This window comes from Felis catus, chromosome B2, assembly GCF_018350175.1.
Source record: "Felis catus isolate Fca126 chromosome B2, F.catus_Fca126_mat1.0, whole genome shotgun sequence".
NCBI classification, from domain to species: domain Eukaryota; kingdom Metazoa; phylum Chordata; class Mammalia; order Carnivora; family Felidae; genus Felis; species Felis catus.
In genome coordinates, this window is record NC_058372.1 from 2173194 (window position 1) to 2190634 (window position 17441).

A 17441-nucleotide genomic window follows, 5' to 3' on the forward strand; every position below is an offset into this window, starting at 1 on the left:
TGAGCCGAAGTCCGACGCCCAACCGACTGAGTCACCCAGGTGCCCCTCCTGACCACTCCTTCAAAAATGTCCCCCAATTACTGTCTCTAGTCCTTTATTTTCTTCACAGCATACTGCAATTAATACATATTGTCTGTTAGTTTTTTAAAGGCCTGTCTCCTCCAGTAGAGTGTAAAATTCTGTGATGGCAAAGATCAAACTTAATTTGCTCTCTGGTTTACAGCCAGCACCTGGCATAGTCCCTAGTATGTAAAAAGCACCTATTAGGGGCACCTGCGTGTCTCAGACGGTTAGGCATCTAACTCTTGGTTTCAGCTCAGGTCATGATCTCAAAAGTTCATGAGTTCAAGCCTTGCATCAGGCTCTGCACTGACAGCACAAAGCCTGCATGGGATTGTCTCTGCCCTGCCCCAGTGCTCTCTCTCAAAATAAATAAGTAACTTAAAAAAAGAAGACACTATACACATTTAAAAAAAAGAAAAGCACTTAATAAATATTTTCCTTTTGATCCAAGAACTCTACTTCTTGGTGGCCATATCCACAAAGATTTTCACTACGATACTGTGTAATTGCAAAATATAGGAAACATCTTAAACATCCAATAAAATATGGTCCTTTCATTCAATATATTATGGTCATTAATTAAAAAGAATAAGGTAGATTTATATGCACTGATTACAACATCTCCAAGATATATTAAGTGAAAAATGCAAGGTGTAAGTCCATGCATGTAATGCTGTATGCTTTGTTTCTAAAAATAGAAATATACATATGTAACACTGGTTTTTAGTAGTGTTGCCCAACCCTCTTTGGGGAAATTCTCAAGGTAGTGTGGTCTGGCATCAATGTCATCTACTAGGACGAACGTGCCCTTCCACATCACACTGCCTGTGAGATTCTAGAACCCCTTCACCTTCAGTTCTGTGGGGCTTAGTAGTGTCTTGAGCCTTGAAAAGGGAGTTTACTCTTTTTTTCTTCTCCTTCTCCTCGCTTCTACTTCCCCTTCTTCTTAAGAGATAGTGCATGAGCCAGGGAGAGGGGCAGAAAGAGAGGGAGAGAGAATCCCAAGCCTGACATGGGGCTGACATGGGGCCAAAGTCCTGGGATCATGATCTGAGCTGAAATCAAGAGGTGGAGCGGATGCTAACTGAACTAACTGAACCACCCAGGTGCGCCACAGGGCCCCCTTTTCAAGTGAGGTAATTTGCCTAGTGATGAAATGAAATCTTAAAATTCAGGCAGATGTCACTGGATAAAAACAAAGGTTTATGATAGACCATGAGTGGAGCTCACTCTAAAGTCTTCTCCAGTACTGGTGCTAGCCAGGTTCTCAATGTCAACTCTGTTGTCCATGAGGTCCCTCCTGATCTGATCTCCTTTTCATGAGCTCCACCAAATGCATTCTTCTTTATACCTGCTCATTTCTTTCCTTGTCCTCTTAGTCTAAGGTGGCAGCTAATCCACTCTTTGGAAGACTCCAAGCACCACAGACCTTCATCTTTTCTTCTTTATATCTATTTTATGGATAAACCCTATGTCCCCTCCAATCAGGTATTCCCCAATATTCAAAACCAAGCTTCAGCAAAATTTTGGCTTTCAGCACATGTATTGGTTTTTAGAAATCATTCACAACTATATTTGGCATTTTTTTGGTTGCCTATCTGCCTTCCAGTTCTTCCCCATGTATGTAGCCTATAAACTGACTATACCTACAGCTCCAGGAGTGGGCCTATGTCCATGGCAACAGTACATTTTTTTGAGAGTGGGCATGTAACTTAAGCTAATCCAATTAGGGTGAATCTCAGGATTCTTATTTGGAATGCCAAGACAGAAATGTTCTTTCTTCAGAGGTGGACCAGGAAGTATATAATCAAATCCAGGACCTTTGGCAGCCTTTTTGTTATTTAAGGGAAACTAGCCTAAGGAGGAAAATGACCCATGATGAAGAAGAAAGCCAGAGTCGCATAAAGCCACACACGACACCCATTCTCCTAGAGGACTTTGCAATTTCATGAGCCAGTAAATCTTTACTTTTTAACACCAGCTGTTAATTGCAATCAGAAGTCTACATTCAATTGAATCCTCTCTTCTTTCTGGGGTTCTTCTGGTCTACCTTGGGGCAAATGAAGGGCTCCATAAGGCCCTTCAAGAGAGAGAGAAATCAGAGCAACAGGGAAAATAACCTTCAGGTTAATCTCTCCAGGCTTTATCCTGAAATATGCTTGCATAGACACAGAACTTATGAACAGACATAAAAGACCTCAAAAAGATTTCTTTGGGGAGAAGAATTAGCGACTAGGGTGAAAGACCTTTTATTAACTTCTACTATAGCATTTGAATATTTTTTAAACTATGTGCACATATTAAGTTAAAAATAAATACAGATCTCAGCAGCTTTTTCTTGAAGGACTTTCTAACATCATAGATACAGTAGCACCGTTAAGTCTTTTCATATTGTTTTGATTACATAAAATTGTTGTTAAAGTCCCACTGTACAACACAAGGTCCTTACTTGTCATCTTTCCCTCTTGTCTTTCTGTACACCATCTCTCGGAAACTGGCTAGCATCTTATTCTCTCTCTTTCGTCTTTCTTCTTGGTTAAAGGATGCAAGAGCTCTCTTCTCATCAGCACTGTAGATCTGGTTCTCTTTACGCAGTCGTACAGCCTCCATTCTACGATGCCTGCTACCACTCATGACATAACCTGAGCATTCAAATGAAGCAATCTCTTCACTTGTCAGCCCAATTTCACCTCTTCGTGGGATTCGCTTTCCAGCTTTCACATACTCAGCCATTGCTGCACCTTCACCTGGGAGCAGAGCATGGCCATAGTTCAAAGGTTTCTCATCTTGAGAGATATGTATTACAGGTGCTTCTGGGCCTATTAGATCCATGGTATCTGTAATCTTTGACTGCTCAATCCAGGTATCTTCCGGCAACTCCCCTTCTGAATCTTTAAAGCTGGAGTCACTGGATTCTTTCTTAGTCTTCTTATTCTTCTTTTTCTTGGTTCTTTTTGCCCTGTGTTTCTTCTTCTTTTCCCTCTTCTTGGCTTTTTTGGCCCTCTTTTTATCATCAGAACTAGAATTAATGTCGGAGTCTGAATTACTCTCACTATTATCAGAATGTTTCCTATGTTTCGTTTTAGACTTTTTCTTTCTTTTTTTCTTGCTTTTTGAACGACTGGTATTCCCGTTTTCTTCGGAGCTGGAATCTGAACTGCTGGTCTCCTGACTCTTTACCTCTTCATCCTCCACTGGGGTATGTTCATCAGAATCCGGCTCAGGAAACTTTGGAGAGAGCCCCCACACCTCAGGAGCTCCCAGCTCCCCAATCCTCTCTCTCTCTTTCAGCCACCTCTGACGATAGCTCTCCTCCTTCTCCTTCTCATACTCTTTGGCCCACTGCAGGTCGCCCGCATAGTGGTGGTGATGGAAGCGGTATCCGCCAGCGTGGACGGAAGAGGACGAGAACGCGTAGTTGCGGGGCCCCGAAGGCTGTGCCCGAGACTCAGATCGGCCCAGCGGACTCGGGTCGCCAACGCCCGACACCCCCCACGAAGGCCTGAGGCCCTCGCGGCCGCGGGAGTGAGGGCGGGAGCGGCCTCCACAAGGGAAGCGTCTGGCCAGCGCGGACGGCGGGCTCCCCACAGAGCTGCGTCGCCGCCTCCGAGAGCCGGCGGCGTCCTCGGGATAGCGGGACTGGGACACCGGGGCCATGAGCCACGCCTCCACCGGCAACCAAACGGCCAACGCCGAGCAGTGGCCACGGAGACTGCGTACGGCCGGCACTTCCCGCCCACGCAGGCGCCACAGCAACGGAGCCCACGCAGGCGCCACAGCAACGGAGCCCACGCAGGCGCGTCACAATGGTGCCCGCAAGGCTTCCGCTTCCGGTGGGTTGGTAGGCGAAGGCGTGGCGCGCGGCCGAGGGCGGAAGGCGTCAGGCCGTAAGGTTTCTCTGGGGTATTTGGTGGAGGTGCGCCGCTCCTCTCGCTCCTCTCGTGGTTCCGATTTGCCTGCGCTGCCCTTGGCCCTCGGGGACACAAATAGAGGAATTTGCGCCAGTGACCCTTATACTGTTCAAACGTCTGCTACTCCTCTTGGGTATTCGCCTTTAACCATCTTGATACCCTTCAAGTCTCCATGCTCCCCTCGGTCCTCTTTATCGTCACCCCTTGGTGGGAGCCCCTTACTTCCCGTGCTCCTTTTGTTGATCCCTAAGAAAGGAACCTGTCCACCAGTTTCATGGCGAAGCACGTTTATAGACTTCAAAACCCCACTTGTTCCCACTGGAAGCAAGCACCAGAACTTTTGGAATCAAAAAGTTTAAGCTCAGCCTCTGAGCCAAGTGAAGACCAGAGGCATGATTTTAATTCTTAAAATTCACAGACGTTTCCACCCCTGAAATGCAGGGAAGCATCCAACCCAGTCTTGTAGATGTCTCCTAATTTGGTTAATTTCTTCAGGAATTTTGTGGTTGGGAACCAGTTATGCATACACTGTGTTCACTGTCTGAAATGGCTAGCATTTCATGCAAGATCATTTCCCTTTTAGTTTAAAAGGTACATAGGCATTACCATCACCTTGGTTGTCTGTAGTTAAGTTGACCTCAGTTATTTAACAGACTTGGAAAGTGACAGAGAAACTAAATCAGAATTTAGGTATAAGTGCTTTCCTGATGCTAAGACTCTAAACAGTAAAGTGGGAAATTAAATCGAATAGGATAAAATTAGATTTTTATATATTTATCAGCAAGATGCATGGAAGTTGGCAAACTGCAAACTCTCAAACTTGATATCAGCATTCCCATCGCCTATCACTTCCTGTGCAGATATACTAAGTATCTCCATGGCAGCATGAAGGCATTGACCCCGTGCCGCTTCATCTGTGAGATGACTGCAGGAATAGGACTATATCCTGGAAAGCCCTTCCAAGCTAGCTGCTGACTCCTTCCTCCTGGCCGTCTACGTGAAAAAGTTCAAACACTGGGCTCCTACCCTGGAGTATTACAGTGGCTACAAGACCTCTGATCTTCACCTCTTGATCAACCAGTTGAACATCCTGCTGATTTTGTGTCCTTGCAATAAGCTGGAGACTCTGCATTCCAAGTATTCTCACCAGATCTTCTTTGAAGTCACCAAAATCTCTCCCTTGGACGTTTTGAAGCTGAAGGAGATTTTGAACTATGCTAATTCTGAGGCTGAGAATTCACTCCGGCAGCAGCCAACAGGGCCAGGCAGGCATTTAAATAGGCTATATTTATTCTATCATTGAATTTGTCTTTTGATCACTTTTCTCCATTTTTATTCTGTTTGTCTTCCCAAACTGATAAAATTGTAAATACTTACGTTTTTTAATGAAAGAAAATAAAGTATTATAGTATTTTATTAGAAACTGAATAAAAGTTAATTTTGTTAAAATATATAATTAAATACATTTTTGTAACACGGGTCTTCTAACGGGAAGAATAAATTTTTTAAAATATTTTTAATGTTTATTTATTTTTGAGAGAGAGAGAGAGGGAGACAGAGTGTGAGCGGGGGAGGAGCAGAGAGAGGGAGACACAGAATCTGAAGCAGGCTCCAGGCTGCAAGCTATCAGCACAGAGTGTGATATGGGACTCGAACCCACGAACTGTGTGATCATGACCCGAGCCGAAGTTGGATGTTTAACTGACTGAGCTACCCAGGCGCCCCCCCAAAACTTTTAACACTTACTTATTTTTGAGAGACTGAGAGAGACAGAGCATGAGCAGAGGAGGGACTGAGAGAGAGAGAGACAGACAGACAGACAGACAGAATCCAAAGGAGGTGCCAGGCTGTCAGCACAGAGCCTGACACGGGGCTCAAACTCTCCAACTGTGAGATCATGACCTGATCTGAAGTAGGACACTTAACTGACTGAGCCACCCAGGCACCCTAAGAGTAAAAAAAAATTTTTTGAGGAATAATATTTTGCTAAATTACAGTTCTACCATTGTAGAGTGAAAGCAGCTATAGACAATATGTAAATGAACATGAATGTGTTCTAATAAAACTCCTTATAGCCACTGAAATTTGAATTTCTTTAATTTTCACATATCACAAACTTTTATTCTTCTTCTGATTTTTCCCCTATAATTTAAAAATATAGAATTTCTTGCTAAGGCCATACAAAAACAGCCAGGGGAACAATTTGGTCTGTAGGCAGTAGTTTGTTGACCTCTGATTTAGTAGAGAAAGCAGTGGTGTAAAAAATATGACAATAGGAATAAAAATAAATGCCTACCATAACTTTTGGTGGTGAGAGTCTCTTATTTTCTTAATTTTACTTATAGATGAGCAAATATCCATTCAGATAGAGCACAGAAATGTATTGAAAGATCTTTCTCAAAATTTCTCAAAATTGTTTTACATAAATTTCCCCCAAATATTAAAAAAAACTTTCAAACCTACAGAAAAGTTAAACACCGGCATATCCTTTACCTAGATTCACTAATTGTTAAGATTGTGTTTCTTACTCACTGAAAGTTAGACATTATGATGCTTCACCCATAAATACTCCACTAATCAATGTCTAAGAAGGACATTCTCCTTCACAACCACAATGCCATCATTATTCTAAAGAAATTTAATATTATCATTAAATATTAGGTAGTGTTATCTAATATGCAGGATATGTTCAAAATTCCTCAATTGTTCCAATAATGTCTTTAAATTTTTTTTGATGTTTATTTATTTTTGAGAGAAAGAGAGCCAACAGAGCAAAATGGGGGAGGGCACAGAGTCTGAGACACAGAATCCAAAGCAGGCTCCAGCTCCACTGTGGGGCTTCAACCCACAAACCGGGAGATCATAACCTGAGCCGAAGTGAGACGCTTAACCGACCAAGCCACCCAAGCACCCCTCAATAATGTCTTTAAAATGGGATTAAAATTCAGTCAAGTTTCCTTAAATGCATTTGATTGTGATTACTTATTAGTCTGTTTAATCTAGAATAGTTTTTCTACCTACACTTCTACATCCACTTTTAAATATTACTTGACACAGTTTTGCTGAGTCCAGGGTGATTGTGTTGTAAAATGTCCGACAGTTTGAATTTATCTGATAATGTCCTCATGATTAGATTTAGGGTAATTCTCTTTGGCAGATCACAGGGGTGGAATATAATTCTTATGGTATCTCAGCAGTAAGCATATAACATTAGTTTGTCACAATCTATACTTATTACTAAGAAATTCCTAACACACAAGTTATATAGAACTCTGAGAACAACCTGGAATTAAACATCCCTCCAAATTACACTTGCTTATGGCCTTTACAAATATGCAGGTCACCTTTACTCACCAAGCAACAAAAGCAGTCATTCACTAATGACACTTACACGACCTGACAGTCCCCTCCAGCTGCTCATATTTGCACTTCCACACAGTGCTCTGATTTACATTTTACAGTGTTTTTACAGGAGTTATCTCATGGATATGCTCCAGATTACTGAAATGTATGTTGGGAAGAGGAAACAAACACTTGTATTATGACTACAACCTATGTTTCTTACCCTGATAAAGGCAGGAGCAATGGGACTAAATGAAGAACAGCTGACCCTTGAACAACATGGGTTTGAACTGCAGGGGTCCACTGGTACACGGCTTTTTTAAGAGTTGACAGCAAAAGGCATAAGGCATTTACTTTCAAATGCACACCCCAGACTACACAGGAACCAATGTAAGACTGGAGAAGTGGTTGCACCTGCTGCCCTTGAGTACCAGGGGCCCCGGGGTGAGCAGCTGCCAGACCCTAGGACTGGGCAGGGGTGGAGGTAGCTGAGTGTGCCCACCAGGTAATCATGCCCAGGCTAGGAGATTAATAGAAGAGATAGACTGAGGAATTAAAACTCAGGAAGGTACTACCATGATATTTTTCCACTTAAAAAACATCTACCAAACTTACATTCTGAGTAGAAAGCAGACTCACTGACATCTCAGTCCAGCAAAATAACTGCTGTCACTTCTGGCTTAAAATCTAGCCTCCTTTGGCTCAAAGGAATTCAGGGCTTCCTACCGTTTTAGGGTAGGCCTAGCTTATTACAGGTTAGCCATTATTCTAAGAGCTTTACATAAAAAACCTCACCCACTGCTCACATCCCTATCTACTATTACTATCCTCAGTTATAGATTCAGAAAGTCAGGCACAGAGAGGTTATATAGTTAACTGCGGTCACTCAGCTAGTAAATGGTAAATAAAGCCAGGATTAGGAGCCCAGGTAATGTGGCTTGAGAGTGTGTAGCTTTCACTGTGCTAGAGTGTGAATGGGAACTGGAAGGAACAAGAAGAGAGCGACCAGGAGTGAACAGGGTCCCCTGGCCAAAGACACGGGAGTGGCTGGAAGCAGGGAGCAGCACAAGCCTGGCTGCCCAAGGGGAGGCCACAGAAAATGGAAAGTGGTAACTGGTGGGGGCCGTTGGGGATCTCGGGTTGCTTTTGCAGGAAGGATCCCAATGGCGCTGGTGGCGGTTCACGCGGACAAGGTGTTAAGGATGCATGGAAGTGAGGACGAAGGCAGAGGCGGGGAGGGCCTTCCCGCCGGCGGGCCTCGCAGGAGAGGTGGAGCTGGTCAGGCGCAGGTGCAGCCGCTGCTCTCCCAGCCTGGCCCAGTGACGTCCGCGGCCGCGGGGGAAGGCCTCAGGCCAGAACTCTGAGGGCCCAGCGGGCCCGCGTTCGCTGCAACGTGAGACGTCGGCTTCAGCCAAGCATAAGCCACAGCCCCCCCGTCCTCTCTCGCGGTCTCGCCGGCGGCGGCCCGAGAGCCGAAGGGTTAACGGGCCGCCACCAAGAGACGCGTCCTAGAGGGCCCAGGAAGTGGCTCGGCCCGGCTTCCGGCCCCGCGCTCCTGCCCTCCGGCGCCGAGGGCGCCCGCGGATTCCGGCCGGCGGTGTGGAGAGACTGGCTGTGTGGCCCGGGGCGGGCGCGGAGGACGGCTCCGGCCGCGGGGGGCCGAGGGAGCGACTTACGCACCAGAGGAACCGCCCCGAGAAGCGCAGCCGTCCGCCAGCGCCAGGTCCGGGATGGCCGGGGAGTCGAAGGCGAGCGCGACCTTGGATGCCGGCACTGCAGAGGAGCGGCCGGGGCTGCTGACGGGCATCCTGACCGTGAAGGTGGAGGAGGAGGAGGAGGACGTCCCCACGGCCGCGCCCGGCAGCCCGGCCCCCGGCCCCGAGCGCTCGCGCCGGCGCTTCCGGGGCTTCCGCTACCCTGAGGCCGAGGGGCCCCGCGAGGCGCTGCGCCGGCTCCGCGAGCTGTGCCGCCAGTGGCTGAGCCCAGAAACACACACCAAGGAGCAGATCCTGGAGCTGCTGGTGCTGGAGCAGTTCCTGACCATCCTGCCCGCCGAGCTCCAGGCCTGGGTGCGGGGACAGCACCCGGAGAGCGGGGACGAGGTGGTGGTGCTCCTGGAGCACCTGCAGAGACAGCTGGAGGCGCCGACACCGCAGGTAGAGGCCCCGAGCCCGGTTTCTAACCCAAGTCTCGGGCCGAGGGCGGGGCGTGCCGTCAACATCGGAACTTCTCCCTCCGTCTCTCTCTCTCTCTCCCTGTCTCTCCCTGTCTCTCCCTCTCTCTCTCTCTCTCTCTCTCTCTCTCTCTCTCTCTCTCTCTCTCTCTCTCTCTCTCTCTCTCTCTCTCTGCCACTCGGGTGGAGTCCCTGGGCCCCTCCTCGTAACAGAAGTTTTAGATACATGAAGGATCACAGAAGAACTCGATTATGTTGAAATACAGCCAGCAATGCATTAAACGAATTAGTGACAACATTATGCGTGCGCTTTTTAAGATTCTTGCACTAATCAGTAAGACCTGGGCACAGGCCCAATAGCCCGGGTGCAGTTTCAAAGTCGTTAGAAGCATGAGTGACTTTGACACTGTTCGTTGTGCCGTAATGTGGTGTGAAAACACCTGCAATTTTTCTTTTTAAAAAATTTTAAGTGTTTATTTTTGAGAGAGAGCATGAGCGGGGAAGGGGCAGAGAGAGAGAGGGAGACACAGAATCCAAGGCAGCCTCCATCCAGGCTCTAAGGTGTCAGAACAGACCCCGATGCGGGGCTCGAACTGAGCCACCCAGGCGCCCCAAAACATCTGCAATTTCTATTGGTGGCGAAGTGCCGTGGCTGATGCCACATGATCGCTGCTTCAATTTATAATAGAAGGAAAGGCCACGTTCCCTTAGAGGCTGGTAACAATAAAACTACTCCTTTCCTATTCCAAGTTCATGGACCACATGGGAGGAGTCCAAGGACCCCAGGCTAGAGAACCCCCCTGGTGGAAAACAGGTTGATCTCCCCACCTCTTCTTGCTTTGCCAGTCTGTTGTAAGGTGGTGTCCTCTGTGCACCAGTTAATGTTCCTTCAGGGGACTGCAGCCAGAGCCTGCTGACCACTGACCAGGAGATCCGGGTCTGCACTGGGGCCCACTGCCCGCGAGCCCTTCACAGTGAAGGCGTTTCAAGTCTCTTGGCTTCAGCCTCCTCAGTCGTTACAGAAGATGTGGGGAGTTCTGAGCTGCACGTGAGAAAGAAACTTGACAAGTGCAATTTGCCCATAAATGCGTGGAAGCCACCTTTTAGTGGGGATAGACCGTGTGTCCTGCGTTAGGTGATTTCACCTTCTGTGATCTTCTTTCTTGGTTCTCAAAACCAGTAACAAAACCCTATAAACGAGAAATTATTAACCTCACCTGTCAGATAAGATAGGAGTATTTTGAGAGGCAGCACCGGTTCCCAAAAGTCTTTGTAAAAGCACAACGTATACAACGTGGGAGCACCTGGTAATGGCAAAGAGCACGGGCTCTGGGGTCCCTCTGCCTGAGCGCCCGTCCTAGCACCGCCACTTATTAGCTGGGCGACCTTGGGAAAACTGCTTACGCTCTGTGTGCCTTCGCTTCCTCATCGGTGAAATGATCACGGTAACGGTACCCACCTCAAGGTTGTTGTCTGTGTTACCTGAGTTAATGTTTTTCGTGCCCCTGGAAACTGTGAGGCACATGGGAAGTGCTCCAGAAATGTCTGACAAATAATGAAAAGGAATGAATAACCTCTAGGTCCCAGGTGGTGACCAGGGCCAAGAGCTTGTCTGTTGCGAGATGGCAGCACTGGCACCTTCCCGCGGATCACGGAGTGCCCAGTTCCAGCCGGTGAGGGCTCTGCTCAAGCATGAATCTCTGGGATCACGGGCCTTACCGGGCACAGGTGAGTGTTCTCTTCTGGGCGCGTGAACCTGCAGACTTGGTCCAGCTTCACTGACGATCATCTGATAGGGGCACTGACCGCGACGTCATTTGGCCATCACTGACGGACTCTACTTTGAGACTGAAAGGGAAATTTCAAACGGTGGTTTGGAAAGAATCGGCTCCCCATTCATTTAACACGTAATTATGCCTCCTACGTGGTAGCCGGTGTGGTTGGTGCTGAGGACCGGCCGCTGGTGAGACAGAGTCCTTCCCGGTGGCACTGGGGTTTACGTTCGAGGGGGGAAGACGGCACATACACACGACAGTACAGCTTCCGGTAGTGGTGAGTGCCAAGAAGAAAACGAACAGACTCTGTAAAGCCCGTCGGAATATCCCACGGACTACAGGACCACCGCGGATGAGAGTACAAATGTCTCAACCCTGGGTCTCTTATGAAAATAGCAGGATTTACTCCACAGGACTGGCTGTATGTCCTGCGGTGTCTTCTCACGTGCCCTGAACGTGTCCCAAGACACACAGCACTGAGACGCCGGCCAACACGCAGTCCTGACTTCCAACACGGGCTCTAGCTAAACCGGCTGTTTTGTGCCCCATGTAAAGTTTGCCTCCTCCAGGGAGACCTCGGGTTCTTCTGGACGCTGAGCAAGTTCTGTACAAGCAGATGCCCATTTCTGCCTTCTGGTTCCAGCCTTATTTTCACTCTAGTTCTTCCAAACCAAAGCAGAAAGCCCTTACTGACCCCTAAAGGCATTTTAAGCGAAATCTTACTTTTCTCCCCTTCGCAAGCAAAACCCAGAGTATCTTCAGATGAAAAGCTTGTTTTATGTGGTTTAAACTCACCATCCCTTCCAAGGATCCCGCCGGTTTTGCATAGATTTTGTGTGTCGGCAGAGCACAGCACAGGTCTCTAGGCCCCGGGACTGGAGCAGGTAGGGATCGGGCCTTTGGGAAGACACACGCTGTACGAAGTTCCAGGCCCAGTGTTTGAGCTTGGATTCCGCAGGCCGGGGAGGCTGAGTGCCAGGGACGTCTCATCCAGAGCTTCTTTCCTTCCTAGTTCTCCAGGGTCCTGGGCTTGCCCCGGGAGGGCGCTGCAGAGGAGACGCAGTGGTGGCGGCCAGGCTGCCGCCAGAGCCCCAGGTGAGCCGGAGCCCCTCCCTGCCCTTCGCTACCGGGGTGCATCCTGGGAGGGTCGCCCCCTCCCCGTCTACATCCTCCAGCCAAACGCCAGATGGGATGTCAACTTTCTCGTGTATGCTAGTGTCGTCTGTCGCTGTCTGACTTCCTGGTGCCTAGTTGGGAGCCTCGTCCTATTTCATGACTAGCTTGGGTGCTGTTTCCCAGACCCCTACTCCGTGTCCTTGGCCAGCCCCTTCTTCAGTGGGGTCTTCTTCATCAGTAAGGATGATTCTGCAAAAGCAAACTGAAGCTTTTGTTGCGACGGTGCTTTTGTTCCGAAGGTTTTCTTTTCCTTTCCTGCCCTGTTACCGGGGGGTAAGCACGTGGTCCCTAAGCTTGCCGGGACGGATACGGCATGCCCACGTGTCTCAACTAGTCACACGACCGCAACAGTCTGTACTTAAACTGGATTGAACTTCTTACCCGGTCCTTCACGCCCTGGAGGCTGTGTGGTGTCCATTGGCTTCCCTGACTTTCCTCACTTCAGACCCACGTTTCAGTGTATCTGAATAACTGTTAATACAAATGAGCCACCATCACTAGCGGGGGTCAGTTCCGGTCCTTGCAGTGGCGTGGCCTTCGTTTTCCAAATCCCTTTACCTTCTACCCTGGTGTCCGGATTATTTGCGTGGCGACCAGGGTGTCCGGCTTATCTGTGTGGAGACACGGGCGACTGGCGTATTTGTGTGAAGACAGGGGTGTCTGGAGCACTTGTGTGGAGACACCTGTCCTCACGTGCTGTCACTCTACTTCCGCAGTGGTTTTGTTGATGAAGCCGTCACTTAAGACCGGGAGAAGTAGCGTTAGGTGCCGCGCTGGCTTGGTCTGCGGAGCCTTCAGGGACTGTCCCCTCACCGCCTGAGCCCCTCTGCGCAGCCCCCGGCTCCGGGAGGGACTCTGGGTAAGAGGAACTAGGAGGCCCGTGTGCCGTTTCAGGGCTTGCTGAAAACGGAAGACGTGGCCCTGGCTTTCTCCTCTGGCTGGGCGCAGCTGGATTCCTCTCGGGGGAGCTTCCACGGAGATGAAGGGCGGGAGAACCCCGGCGGCCTGACCTCCCCGGGTAAGACTGACGGGGGCTGGTTGGTCGTAGGCTTTCATGGCTTCCTTTGTCAGTTAGAACCTACTGGGCTGTAAGACGCTGTCTGAATTCTGTGTTCAGAGCCACCGTTTCTGAACCCAGCTACTAACCACGTGTGTGACCCGATCTTTAACCCTCCCGGCCTGGCTCCCTTCCCTTTCCTGCTGCATCCTGGCCGGGTTAAGTGGGACACGGCAGGTAGAGCCCCGAGCACAGGCCTGGCTCATAGTAGGGCTGTCACCATTAGCCCCCTCCCTGTTGCTAGTTCCAACACAGGACGAGAGCAGGGGTGTCCTCAGGAAATGGGCCGTGGGACTGTAGGGTGAGAGCGAGAAGTGAGCTAGAGATCGGGGTGCAGGACACACGGGACAGCCTGACCCGTCTGAGCTCGTGCAGCTCGACCATGGTGCAGCAGGAGCTCTGGCTCAGATCTGTCAGCACCGAAGCCCGTCGTGTTGGGGCCCCTGTCTTCGTCTGGGATAAGAGCCAAGAGGACCGTCCCTCACTGACGATCGCTTTCTATGTGCCTGCTCTCCTTGTGTCGCACGGAACACTTCCAAGTCCTCACGCGTGCCTGCTTACCGCTGCCATCTGCCCAGCCCTCCTCGAGTCCAGCCCCAGTGCAGGGCCCTGCCTTCGTCCTCAGGACTTAGAGCCTTGCGAGTGTCCCCAGCACGGTCCTTCCCACCCTCCTCCACCCCCCATCACCCTGCTTCCAATGACCCCAGGCCCGTTCTCAAGTCTCCTTCCTCCCCAGCACCCGTTCTCCCCTTCGTCCCCATCCTCGTTCTTGTACGGAAACCCTCATCCCCGCGTATGTGCAACTGTAGTCACAGCCTTCCTGCGTGGCAGGGCATCACTGACCACGTGTGGCCACTTGTTATTTCAGGTGGTGAAACAGAGGCCGAGATCCGGGCCCTGCCTGTGGACGAGGTCCGGCCAGTACAAGAGTCTGGGGGAATACCACGCCCCCTGCGTGAAGACACTGCCCAGATTCCTGAAGGCACTGAAGCTGGCGAACAGGAGGGCAGGTTCCCGAGAAAGCAGAAAACTGCCACAGGAAGTAGGCGGCACTATTGTCATGAATGTGGAAAGAGTTTTGCTCAGAGTTCAGGCCTGACTAAACACAGGAGAATCCACACCGGGGAGAAACCCTATGAATGTGAAGACTGTGGCAAGACCTTCATCGGGAGCTCTGCCCTCGTCATCCATCAGAGAGTCCACACTGGGGAGAAACCCTATGAGTGTGAGGAATGTGGCAAGGTGTTCAGTCACAGCTCAAACCTCATCAAACACCAGAGAACCCACACTGGGGAGAAGCCCTACGAGTGTGAGGAGTGTGGGAAAACCTTCAGCCAGAGTTGCAGCCTCCTTGAACATCACAAAATCCACACAGGGGAGAAGCCGTACCAGTGCAACATGTGTGGCAAAGCTTTTAGGCGGAATTCACATCTCCTCAGACACCAGAGGATCCACGGCGATAAAAATGTGCAGGATCGTGAATGTGCAGACACCTGGGAGAGTCAGGGGAGGGTGGAAAGCCGGTGGGAAAACGTTGAGGCTCCCGCGTCTTACACATGTAACGAGTGTGACAGGAGTTTCACCCGGAGTAGAAGCCTTATCGAACATCAGAAAATCCACACTGGTGAGAAACCCTATCAGTGTGACACATGTGGGAAAGGCTTCACCCGAACTTCATACCTTGTTCAACACCGGAGGAGCCATGTTGGAAAGAAAGTTCTATCACGGTGAGCCACGTCGTACATGCCAGAGGTGTTCATTCCTCACAGAACTGGGCTGAGGCTTTACTGACCGCTACATGCCATCTTGTGTTAGAAGGCCGAGTCTGGAGGGATGCATTGTCTTCTACATTCTAGAAGGTGGCTGGGAAACAGCTTGTTTGATAGGAGGCTCTGGGAGAATTGTCTGGCAGAGGTAGGACATGAAATGATTGTTCTCACCTACTGGACTGAAATGGGCCTCCAGACTGGCTAACCACCTCCAGCCAGCACTTGATGACGTCTCCTGGCGAGATGGCTCTGATGTGGGGGCTGCTGCTCTGACCATTTTGCCTATAACGAATGTTTCACCAGTTGGTCAGATCTGTGCCATATTATACTCCCCACTGTGCCTTGTGTGTAGGTGCTATAAACGTTTATTTAAGAAGTGACCTCCGTAACTCTGAAAATCTGATGTGGTCTAGATTTCTGAGGACTTTCTAAGGCTATTTGTGTTTGTGTCTAATTCTCTGAGGTTCTAGTTTCTGGGTCAGTCTAATGTATTTATTACCAAATACATAGGGTTGTCAGATTTGGGGTGGGAGAATCCATATTTCTTCACCAGCATAGTACTTGTAAGAATGCCTTAAGCAGCTTCTAATTAGATTTGTGAGATTGCTCCATCCATGTAACTCCATTCTTTGGTCCGTATTATATTTGTTCACATTAATTTTGCTCCTTTTATGGGATAAACCTTTCACGTTCTGGTAAATAAATGAATTGATCAAGTCAGATCAAAATGATGATGAATTTTGATAGAAATCCTGTGATGTTGAACAGCTTGTTTCTCACCTCTTAGTTATCTTGGGCCTAACAAAGTGCTGAGACAGCACCTGTATGCCTCTCTCCCAATTCAGAGCCAAGTTGCACCACAGCTTATACCAGCTAAGCTTCCTCCAAGTTAGAGGAGTCATGCCAGATATTTATAACAAATTTCACTCATGTTTTCAGAACTGGTGTGTTGGTTGGGGATAGGAAGATAGGGTCAGAGGCAGCCAATGAGGATGGGAACCCAAGCGTAGACAGAGAAAATGTATCTGTTCAGAATCACATTGGGAATCCTACTCCACAATATCCAAAGTATCAACATGTGAAGCCACAATAAGAATTTTGTGATATCTCGTTTTCACCCAAATCACCTTCTACAGAGTTCTTCAAAGACTTAACATCTTCCTGATGCCACCAGCATCTGGCTTTTCCAAGCTGTGCCAAAAATGGTTTCCATTTCTCATGGATCTCAGACCATGTTTTGTTGAGTCACCAACATGGTATTCTCTGGGTTCGTGCTCTGAAGCACCGCAAACTGACTAGAGACGCTGCAGACCGTGGGGCTCTCCCTGTATCACTTCTCTGAAGTCTTTCATTGTCTTCATTTCAGCTCATTGGAGTCTAATTTAGAACTTCTGTAGCTTTCCAAAATTCTATGGACTTTCTCCATTTAATCTGTTTTAGCCTTTTAAAATTTCCTTAAATTAACCTTTTGTTACTTTTGCAAAGCTAGCCATTTCCTTTTCTCTATTTTTTCTAAATTTTTCCTAATAGCTTTGATCTTAAACACTGTTCATTTTCCTTTGGTATTTGTTTATGTCATGGAGATAAATGTATGTGAAAGCTTCTGATAAACTAGACAGCATACATGTGTAAGTCATAGAGATTGACAAGGGACCACTGTGCCTCCTTTCATTCTTTCTGCTCCTTCCCAGCCTAAAATATTTTTCTGTGGAGGAGGACATATTGTAGAAAAATACTTTGAAGTGCCTACTGTGTCCAATAATAAATAAAGCACATGCATACATACATACATACCTAGGCTTAGGGTTTCAGTATACTAAAGTTGGTAAGACATGTACATAAATCAGTGCCATGAGAAATGCCTTGTGAATGGTGAGCTGAAGGGTGTGGAATCTCAGAGAGGAAAAGGTTACTTCTGGCTGTGAGCTGTTATTATCACATGGATAGGGTAATGTTTGACAGAGCTAGAAAGACTGAGTTTGTCAGATTTAGTAAATAGGGCGAGTTTAAAGTAGGTACATTGTAGGGGTCTTCACTGCCAGAGCAAGGAGCTTAACTTTTCTTCAGTAAGTACCAGAGAGCCACTGACGTGATCAAGATATTATGTCTGGCAGTATTGTGTAATTTCAACTGAAAAAATTACCTTGTTGATAGTCTTTTGGACACCTTGCTTTT

At 48.3% G+C, this 17441-nt stretch overlaps 2 protein-coding genes and 1 long non-coding RNA gene across 3 annotated transcripts; 1 reads left to right on the plus strand and 2 right to left on the minus strand.

Moving 5' to 3' along the window:
* Positions 1-2288: 2288 nt before the first annotated feature.
* Positions 2289-3838, minus strand: NKAPL (NFKB activating protein like). The gene has a single exon (XM_003985658.6). It carries the CDS (start codon positions 3718-3720, stop codon positions 2509-2511), a length of 1212 nt encoding a protein of 403 aa, XP_003985707.1. The 5' UTR covers positions 3721-3838; the 3' UTR covers positions 2289-2508.
* Positions 3839-6053: 2215 nt separating this feature from the next.
* LOC111560573 lies at positions 6054-15315 on the minus strand. Its single transcript, XR_006598574.1, has 2 exons — positions 15178-15315; positions 6054-11337 (listed from the first exon to the last, which is right to left on the minus strand). It is a non-coding gene; the product is annotated as an uncharacterized LOC111560573 (long non-coding RNA).
* ZKSCAN4 (zinc finger with KRAB and SCAN domains 4) lies at positions 9047-15986 on the plus strand. Its single transcript, XM_023254670.2, has 5 exons — positions 9047-9472; positions 11070-11217; positions 12277-12359; positions 13335-13458; positions 14366-15986. The coding sequence occupies exons 1-5, from the start codon at positions 9047-9049 to the stop codon at positions 15226-15228; spliced, it is 1644 nt and encodes a 547-aa protein (XP_023110438.2). The 3' UTR covers positions 15229-15986.
* The last annotated feature ends 1455 nt before the right edge of the window (positions 15987-17441 follow it).